Source organism: Colletotrichum truncatum, assembly GCF_014235925.2.
Source record: "Colletotrichum truncatum strain CMES1059 chromosome Unknown Contig_0001, whole genome shotgun sequence".
NCBI classification, from domain to species: domain Eukaryota; kingdom Fungi; phylum Ascomycota; class Sordariomycetes; order Glomerellales; family Glomerellaceae; genus Colletotrichum; species Colletotrichum truncatum.
The window spans coordinates 10000001-10009220 of NW_027222398.1; the positions used below are offsets into that span (position 1 = coordinate 10000001).

Sequence of the window (9220 nt, forward strand, 5' to 3'; positions counted from 1 at the left end):
CCTGAAGGCTCCGGGATTGGTACTGTTTCTAACATGCTGAAAAGTTTGTGGTGATGAGTTATTTGTGTGTGTATGTGTGTGTGTGTGTGTGTCTGTGTGTGTCTAATTATTGTGTTGGATCCCAGGACACCCAGGAATCTAGGACAGATGCACCTTGACCTGAAGTAGACAGGAACCAAAAAGTGAAACTTTTGAGAGGGGATATAAGACTGATAATATTCACAATCGCAAAAGGCTTGGTGTCGCCCTGAGGACGTGGCTAATCTCCCTTGATATGGTGTCAGTGTTATGCCTCGGTCCCATCATCATGCGTGGAGCACCAGGATGAACGCTGATATCATTCCCGAAAAAGATTTCCCAATCCCACTTTTCCACGGCGACGGGTGGACTAATCCCGGCAACGTCAATGGTCAAGATGAACGGAGTCGTACAGGTAGGTCATCGACCCTAGTCGGCCATGCCGTCCGTCACCGTCTGTGGTGAAACAAGGCATTCGGCGCCTTTCCAAATCCGCGCCGACGTTTGAATGCTTCGCAGTGGCTTCTGCAAACAGACTTTCTAAAGAACTTCCTTGTCATTAAGTCTCCGTTTCTGATTATCTGATCCTCCGATTCTCCTATTCTCCGTTCCCCCCTTTGCTGAGGTGGCCTTCATTACCATGCGACCGGGTTACGGATTAAGGAGCAAAACACCGATGTGCTGCAGAACATTGCTATTCCGTGCCACTACAGAATATGTAAGGTGTTAAGTCTGCAACCTGTAGGCGGTGAGTCAAGGGGGGTCCAGGTCCGGCCCGTAAGCACTGAATGTTCGGTTTTGATCCCCCCCTTGCTGGTCCTATTATCTCTCGTGCCTAATTGGAAAAAAACGAAAAAGGTTGTGCCGAGGCCACCGATTAATGAGACCATTCCCCGTACACATGTAGCTAAATGGCCACTCAAGGGTCCCCAACGAGCGACAAATGGCTGCCGGTCCCAACCGTTTGATGCCAGGGGGGTGCGGCTTAAGCTACTCCCTTTCCCCTAGCACCCTGGCCAGGCAGAACAGGTTAGTGAGCGCCAACATTCCAGTGCCGTCTACGCGGAATAAGGTAGTTCTTGAAGTGCCGGCAGCAATGTTGCCCCATCCCGCTCCGTCGGACAGACCGAAACGGGACGTCTCCCGCTCCGCAAGCTTCTACGGAATCCACGGTCTCAGCCTACCGTTAAGACTTTGTTCTTGCAGCTCGGCACGGTATGAGGCACTTTGGGAGTCCTTTCAACCTCCGTTGTGGACGCCAATTTGTGCGAATCGTGTTTTTTGAGGGCTTGTCCTCCTACATGACGAGTTCGTTCTCGGTTGCAGATTGCGGGGAACACAGACAAAATGACGCGGCATAATACCAGTTGGGCGCCCTAAATACCGAAGGTTTCGGACTGCAGCCAGCTGTGCAGATCTGCAATGGGCCCAGACACGTACTGAGACCCCCTAAAGAATGTGGGTGAAGCGGGATGTGATGTCTAAGATTCTGACGTCTAGACTTTGTGGTCATTCTCCATTGACGATCTTGAAATTAACTTTTTACACTTTATCCACGGATACAATAATGGATTACAGAAAGTAATAAACAAAACCACAATTTAATAGAAGACTCTTGGCGGAAATCCCACTTCGTAACAGTTGCTCGTCACATCAACAACAATATCACCTCGTCAACAACATATCTTGTAATGGGTAACCAGATCTGCAGCATGCAACATATAGCATCGATCTTTACCCTTTTCTATTCGCGACGCGCTAAAACTGAGCTAGCAAGGAACCTCTAATTCGTATTTTGACAGAATAAGCTCTACCTTTGCAACAGTTGCCAGGAAATCCCTACCGCCACCAGAAGTCGGTGTACCGGCCGAGAGCAAGCTCTGTCGGTTCAAACAGGCCGTGTACGGAGTCCCACCCCGACTTGAGTTGAGCAATTGGCAGCCATTTCATCCGTAGCCTCTCGACCTCGGCCCTTTCAGCCTCATCTTGAGGAAGTAGGCCGCATTCCGTCAGCACTTCTTCCGGGGGTACAGTCTTCCTGCCGTTCTTGAAAACGTATCTCGCAATGGAGGACGCGAAGACGGCTTTTTGAACATCAACCTCCTTGCCGCCGGTTGCCCTGCCCTTCTTCGGCTTCGTATCGCCCGGTTGCATCGCATACTCGCTAGGAACAAACTTCCCTGCTTTAACAAAGTGGGAGACCAAGTATATCCACTTCTCATCCCATGACAATACCCGTGTCCATAGTTCGTAAGCTTCGTAGGGCGCGATCTCCTTGCGCCACACACAATTTGCGCCTCCGAGAATCATGATAAAGTGTTTGGGCCCAGGGAACGGGTTGAAAGGCTTCCGAAAGAGAACGAGACTGATGTTGCCGCGCGACATGTCGAGATCGGTAAAGTACTTTGAGTTGGACTTGTGCATGTTGTAGTCGCACTCGAGCAGGGGGGATCGGGTTGCGGAGATGGCGGGGAGGAAGAGACATCGTGGGCTGAGGTGTTTGGGAGGAGCAGTATCCGTGAGGCGGCGGATGAAGGTGCGGAGGAAGCGAATCTGTTCAAATCATAGTTTAGCCTTTGAATAAGAATCAGCTGGAGTTGTGGGTGTTTTTCGCCGACGTACCGTCCACATGAAATGCCAAGTTTTCATGTTTGCCAACGCAAGCGCAATCAGCAATGTCCTAACATTCAAAAGCGAAAACACCAGTTGCCCGTAAGAGGCGGGACTGCTCCAAACTACTGTCATTTTCGATTGTTTGGGACCTTTCTTGCAAAGTCTAGGAGTTGAATGTTCTCAGTTTTGCTTTTCGATTTGATAGCAATACCTACCAATCACTGATATACTAAATCTCGAAATCGGCCATTCCCAAAAGCCTTAACATTCTTTGAGAGGCTCGTAATGAACCCATAATGAAACTGGAGCTTTTTCGCGGGTTTCGCTGTTCAAACCCTTTCCGTTGGGATGTGCTCCAACACTTGTTGAGACAGGCATCCTGGCCCTTTGCGCGATGCAGCTCGAAAATCACAAACCACACGAAGAGGCAGAAAGAATCTTCACCAAAGAGGACACTTCTCCGGATGGAGACCGAAATTCAACAACTCAAGGCTTGGCGCAGATAGTTGAAGCAAACATCAAAACGTCCTAGCATGTGGAAGCAGAACCTCGGTACTTTGTGGGCTTCCCAAGTTAGGTATTCAATGATTGGCTGGAGTAGCCCGATGAAGGCTTCATATCGTCCGAGTTACCAGATGGCTTAGGTGGCACTTGGTTAGATACTTTCTACGTACTCTTTCCCACGGTGTTAAGTGTGTTGCAAAATTGACATTCCTAGCGACATAATGGACGCTTTCTTTCACAAGCTGGCGGGCCATTCCTCTTCGAGAATATGAAATCGACGGACTTGCACCGCTAAAGCTTAATCAGTTCAGCAACGAAGCCGAGGCTAAATAAATAATATCTGATTATTATTTTACATACTCATGAACTAGGTAGAAGTAGCATATCAGGATTCGCCAAGAGTAGAGGATGGTGAAGGCATATATAGCCAGGTTGATCATCATAGTCTATGAAATTGTGTTTTTGGAAGCCTCCATCAATCATACAAAAGCCATAATATAATCAACAAACGACATGTATCGCAGCTCTGATCTCCCAATTCCTGTGTCTTATACGTCTACGAGCTACAAGGACATCATCATCAGCCATGTTCCGGCTGACGCACCTACAGCTACCAAGGTGATCGTTATCACGCTCAGCAGGCCTCAGAAGCACAATGCCGTGAATCAAAATATTCTCAATGAGCTAGAGTCCGCTTACGACATCTTAAATAGAGATGAGCGTGTGAGGGCCATTGTGCTCACTGGAGCAGGGAAATCCTACTGTGTGGGAATGGATCTCTCAGACGGGCCCAAGGGGCTTATGAAGATCAAGCAAAATGAAGAGACAATGAAGCATTGGAAAGACCCGTAAGTCAACAAAGAGAGCTCAACATACACCATGGTTGGAACGTCCACTAACAGAGATCTCGCAGAGGTGGCCGAGTCGCCTTGGCTATGTCGAATTGCATCAAGCCAACGATTGTTGCAGTGAACGGCGCGGCAGCAGGCTTCGGTCTTACTTCAATGATGTCGGCAACGATCCGAGTAGCTTGGAAAGACGCCAAAATCAGCATGCCTTTTGCCCGCCGCGGTTTCACGATGGAATCTCTCAGCGCCTTTTACCTTCCCAAGCTCATTGGACTTTCAAAAGCTATGCATATAATGACAACGGGTAACATATACTCTGCATCCGATCCCATGGTTAGCGGCCTCTTTTCAAAGCTCTGTTCAACCCCAGAGGACACGCTCAAATACGCCATTGAGACAGCAATTGATATAGCTGAGAACACATCGCTTACGAGCACCAAGATGATGAGAGATTTGATGTTGTATTGCCCCAGTACGCCTGAAGAAACGCACATACTAGACTCTAGAGTCTTTATTGCAGCTGCAGGGTCGGCAGATAACGTAGAAGGCATCAAGGCGTTCATGGAGAAGAGAAAGCCAGCATTTTCTGGAGATATTGATAGGGCTGCTTTGCCGTTCTGGCCTTGGTGGAAGCAGGGGGCAGATGAATCTATCTCTGGACTCAAGGCCAAGCTATAGACCTTTGCGGAATTGAAACTTCAACTTCAAATCTATGTGTCAGATCATTGAAATAAGCTAGAATAAGTCTACTCAATGCTACTACCAGACTATGATTAAAGACCATTGTCAACTTGACAAATAGAACTCGAACGACGAAAATTTTGAAGTAGAACTCTTAACGTATGTCATCTGGGTATTATTTGGTTCTTGGGTTTGAGATATCTATGTTGTTGGATCACGTCAGACGCAATCCTATCATCGTTTTGCGTGCGCTTTTGCTCACAGATATTACCGATGGCCTTCCTTATTACATTTGAATTAGATGAAGAACTCATCCTAGCAAACACATATCTTACAATTCTCATGCTACATTCCCTATGCTCTCCCCTGTGAAATTATTACAATAAGATGGTGAGTGATAGCGGCGAAAACAGATGATCATATGTCAGTGCCAAATGCGTCAAAAGTACCGAGGCACCTCGGCCGCCCCACCTCGGCAGTATGTGGGTCCAACGCGCTCAGGGTTTGCGCAAATGCGGCGTATTCAGTCAAATAGGAGGCCTTGCTGATGATGTTCTGTACGACGTGGCGATAAATAAGACTGAGTTGAACCGAAGACCGTTTTGATAATGTTATCCTGTCGGCATGTTTTCAAAACCCGTCCGATGAGTTAACCATCATATCCCTTTCTTCTTGGCTCTGGAGACAGCATGGTTTTTGACCTTGCTCGATGAAATGAATGATGTCCTTTTCATCTAAAGCTTGAATCATGAGCAACGTAACTCGTCCCTTCATTTGGTCGTTGATTGGTCAGTTTACGGCAAACTGAAGTCGTCGAGTGTCCACAGCCTATCCATGGACTGTATGTCAAGCCAAGCATCAGTGCTGTGACTAGTCAGTTATCAATGGTTCCGAGCAAACTTGGTGTAGCAAATGCACTCACTGTGTCCCGGAAATTGAGCTGCTGTCTGGGTATGCATTCGGCATTGGAGTCCACATATCTGTAATGATATTTGCACTCCCCAGACCGTATCCATCAGGCCAGTCGGTAAACATGCTATTCACTGCTGTATTGTCGGACATTGCAGATGTCGTGGGGCCAGCGGGAGATGGTTGGTGTTCTGGGTATGGAGGCGCGTTATCGACCTTGTTGATCGCGGTCTCAAAGAGCTTATATGATGCCTCTGCAGATATGTATGGCTTCCTTAACTCATCCATGGCTACCATACATAGCGCGAGGTTGTGTCTTCCCATCTGACGAGCCATGGGCTTGGAAGATGTTGATTCGAAGAGATGGATTTGCATTGGCGGCCCCATTGCGATCACTCTGCGAACTGTGTCAGCAACCAAAGTAGGCACTCTTTTCTTTCTTTCCTTAACTCTTACGTGATGGTGTGGCACAAACGGATGAGATCCTCTGCCATCATGGAGTTTACTGCGGCACTAGCATTGGATGCGGCTGTTCTGGTCTTCTGGCAAGCAAAGGTCCTCCAACTACCCTGGTCAGCAGCTGGAATCTCTCTCGGGGTATCAAGAATAAAAGGCCGATAAAGAACAATAATGGACGTTCTAAAAACAGGTTAACTTTTCAGTCTCGGATTTAATAACTGCAGAGCAACAACTTACTCAAAGTAAAGCTTGAACTGGTAGATATGAGATGCAACAACCCGGCTCTGGTCAGTACCCTCTGGTACTCTGTACTGATACGCCCGAAGCTGGCTCTCGCTCCGCTCAATCTCAGTTTTGGACGGTTTGATACCCTTGACTCTGTAGTTCGCCGCAAGAATGTTGCTCAGTGCCGCGCTCAATCCGACGAATGCAAGCCAGATCTCAAACAAGAGACCGAGCTCTCCAGGAAGGTACTTTTGGCCGAGGTTATTCGCTACCTCAGGCGAGAGGACGTCTGCAGCGCAAGCAGTTGGGATAGGCGTATCAAAATCGTCAAAAGCGATGCGCATTGGCCTACCGAGTCCGAGCGACAGCCAGACTTCTCGGGTGTACACAGACCACCAGAGTCGTTGCCAGAATGGTTTTGTTCCCTGGGAAGCCTGCTGGTTCACTGATACGTTGAGGCGGTGAAGTCCGATTGTGTGTGAGAGGCTGATGGCTATACCGTTCCAATGCCACGGTCCGGCTCGGTCATCCGTGCTAGTATACCAGTGTCCCATTAGAAAGACTGATTGGATAAGCGTGACCTTGTCTTTCTCGTAATCCGCATCATAAAGAGCCTAAAACTAGTCAGCCAGGGCGTTGGCTTGATGATGAAAAAGATGCAGGCGAACCTTTGCACGCTGATACATGGCCCTTTTAAGGGCTCTTCTGGAGGTGTAAAAGTCCTCAGTCAAGATATTGTCATCGACGAACTGTAGCAGAGAGTTAGAACATAAGGCCGTGATGCCACTCATGTATTACAACTTACGCTTGCCGCAGCGATGAACATGCTCCATAATAGTAAAAGGCTCTGTCGGCCTTTCTCATACTCGGTGATGAATTCAGTTGCATCTAAAATCGGCGCGAATGGATGAACGTAATGGAAATAACATCTAATCATGGTATCTCGAAGGCGAGGTGCAGGCAGCGCGAAAGCGCCTTTAATTCGCAAATAATTGACATCTTCTGGTGAGAGAGCCTTGATTGACGGCATAGGCACTAGGAAATGGTTGTCTTTGGAGGATCTGTTGGGCTCACAGATATCGATCAAGAATGCGGGACCCCGCTGATCTCCTATTGTGTAGTGTAAGTAGGATCCATGTCTTGGAAGGTAAAAAGCTTCACGCAGCCAGGGTGAAGCTTGGTAGCTGTCAACACAGCCGACAAATGGAAAGTATCTTACCAGGGTAGAAAGGGACACATCCGCTTTCACAATTCTTACCACCTTCCAAAGTCTCAGCATAGGCGGAGCTGTCCTCTGTGGCGTCGGATGGATCCGGAGCAGACCGTTGATTGCTGGTGGGAAGCAGAGCTCTTACGGCATCATAAGGTCGAGAAGCGGGGGCAGATGTCCCGCTGACCGATGTTGTCCTCGCGAGCTCTGGGGGAGTTGAAGACATAGAGGGGCGGTTTGCCTCCTGATGGTTATTTTCCTCCGCAGGTGCCGATGTGCCACGAGTGCTCCCATTCCCATTGGCCTCCCCATGTTCTCTGGGAGATGGGTCAGGAGTTGGTTGTGCCACCAGACGACGTTTGAGATGGCCTCTTTGTGGGATGACGATCAACGAGCTCTCACCACCAGCGGCCCCGCCTGAGTCCACGGGTAGTTGATCCGAGTTTCTTTTCAAGTTAGAGTCTTTTATCCAAAGATACAAAGTCACAAAAAAGGTAAAGAGGTAAATGAGAAAGGACCTACCGGCGTCGTTTGCGACTCAGAACCTCGCATGTAATGCCATCCACAGAGCAGTTGGCGCATGGAGGGCCGGATAATGTGACGGTGCATCTCACTTTTCTCAGGTTGCAAGCTTTGCAAGCTACCGCCGCCCGCTTGAATGTTCGAACAACCGCAGGCGACGATGCGGAAGTTGATGCATTGGCAGATGGGAACTCATCATGTTGTTTCTGGGACATTTCCTGCGGCTTGCCGAATTAGGCGATGATAAAGAGCTTGAAAGGGCCTGTAACGTTATCGCTTTGCCAGGATACCATTCATGTAAGGTTGTTCTCCATCCATTCTACATCGAGTAATAGCTGGCTGTCTTACCCTTCTTAGTTTCGATAATCTTGCAGCAAGTGCAAATGTTATCGTTGATACGTGAGAGAATCGATAGGATGTGCGGTCACAACACTTGTCTATGTCAAACTGTTTCGCCGAGGATGTGGCTTAGCTAATGACATGTGAGAAAGGTGATGGGGGTTTTGTCCTTGAGGAGTATGAAAGAGGCGTCGATGATCGTCGGCCTGCGGGGATACCAACGGTCCGAGCACTAGAGCCGCTGACAACCTTGGCTAGACAGAAAAGGTTTAGAACATGCATCCCAGACGCATTCTCCTCACCTCAACTTTTAGTCTCCTCAACTCAAACCACATCGTCATTGCGCTGGAATAGTGTGAAGGGAATTTTGCTTCAATCTCAACCGCCAAAAAACATCAAATCATTATATCATTATCTTCTATCCATGTCCATAATCCGTACCATCAATAATCCATAACCATGCTTATAACCATTACTCGTAAGTATCATCCATGTACTTTGATTTCATCCAACGCCCAATGAACAGACTTCCTGTGCTTTTTCTTCTTTCCCAACTTGTCCGGCACACGTAGGCGGGCATCCGTCATGACTACGCCAAAATCTAAACTCGATGCGCGGCTGTGTGTGCAAACAGTTCTGACGCCGTCAATCTCCCACTCCCATCGACTCTTCTCGACCATGTCTCCGGCCTTCTGGAGCTTGTGTCGCCATCCTTCAACAAACAGCCACGCAAGACGATATACGCTCTCGCCAGAGGGCTCTTCGGGCTCGCGCACCTCGGTACAGATCACCGGCACCCTGAGGCCACTCGCATCTTTTCGGTACTTCCACTTCGGGCGCTCGTTCATGTCCTCGTCGTCGTACTCTGCGTCCCGCTTCACCCTCATGACTT

General features: G+C 48.6%; 5 protein-coding genes across 5 annotated transcripts in view; 1 reads left to right on the forward strand and 4 right to left on the reverse strand.

Annotated features, from left to right (window-relative positions):
- Positions 1-35, reverse strand: part of CTRU02_202799 (bifunctional p-450-like protein) — a gene marked incomplete at both ends in the record, with an annotated part of 3532 nt that extends 3497 nt beyond the window's left edge. Inside the window, one exon of the mRNA XM_036728963.1 lies at positions 1-35. This exon is cut by the window's left edge and continues 80 nt beyond it. Within this exon, the coding sequence (XP_036579478.1) occupies positions 1-35 (35 nt within the window).
- A 1822-nt stretch (positions 36-1857) lies between these two features.
- Positions 1858-2667, reverse strand: CTRU02_202800 (uncharacterized protein; the record flags this gene model as incomplete). The annotated part of the gene is made up of 2 exons (XM_036728964.2): positions 1858-2571; positions 2641-2667. The coding sequence occupies 2 exons, from the start codon at positions 2665-2667 to the stop codon at positions 1858-1860; spliced, it is 741 nt and encodes a 246-aa protein (XP_036579479.2).
- Positions 2668-3648: 981 nt separating this feature from the next.
- Positions 3649-4661, forward strand: CTRU02_202801 (uncharacterized protein; the record flags this gene model as incomplete). The annotated part of the gene is made up of 2 exons (XM_036728965.1): positions 3649-3983; positions 4049-4661. The coding sequence occupies 2 exons, from the start codon at positions 3649-3651 to the stop codon at positions 4659-4661; spliced, it is 948 nt and encodes a 315-aa protein (XP_036579480.1).
- A 797-nt stretch (positions 4662-5458) lies between these two features.
- Positions 5459-8204, reverse strand: CTRU02_202802 (C6 transcription factor; the record flags this gene model as incomplete). The annotated part of the gene is made up of 9 exons (XM_070204093.1): positions 5459-5528; positions 5587-5764; positions 5786-5970; positions 6030-6212; positions 6270-6871; positions 6926-7006; positions 7063-7367; positions 7477-7913; positions 7990-8204. The coding sequence occupies 9 exons, from the start codon at positions 8202-8204 to the stop codon at positions 5459-5461; spliced, it is 2256 nt and encodes a 751-aa protein (XP_070062675.1).
- A 609-nt stretch (positions 8205-8813) lies between these two features.
- Positions 8814-9215, reverse strand: CTRU02_202803 (uncharacterized protein; the record flags this gene model as incomplete). Its single annotated transcript, XM_070204094.1, has 1 exon — positions 8814-9215. One exon carries the CDS (start codon positions 9213-9215, stop codon positions 8814-8816), a length of 402 nt encoding a protein of 133 aa, XP_070062676.1.
- Between the last annotated feature and the right edge of the window lie 5 nt (positions 9216-9220).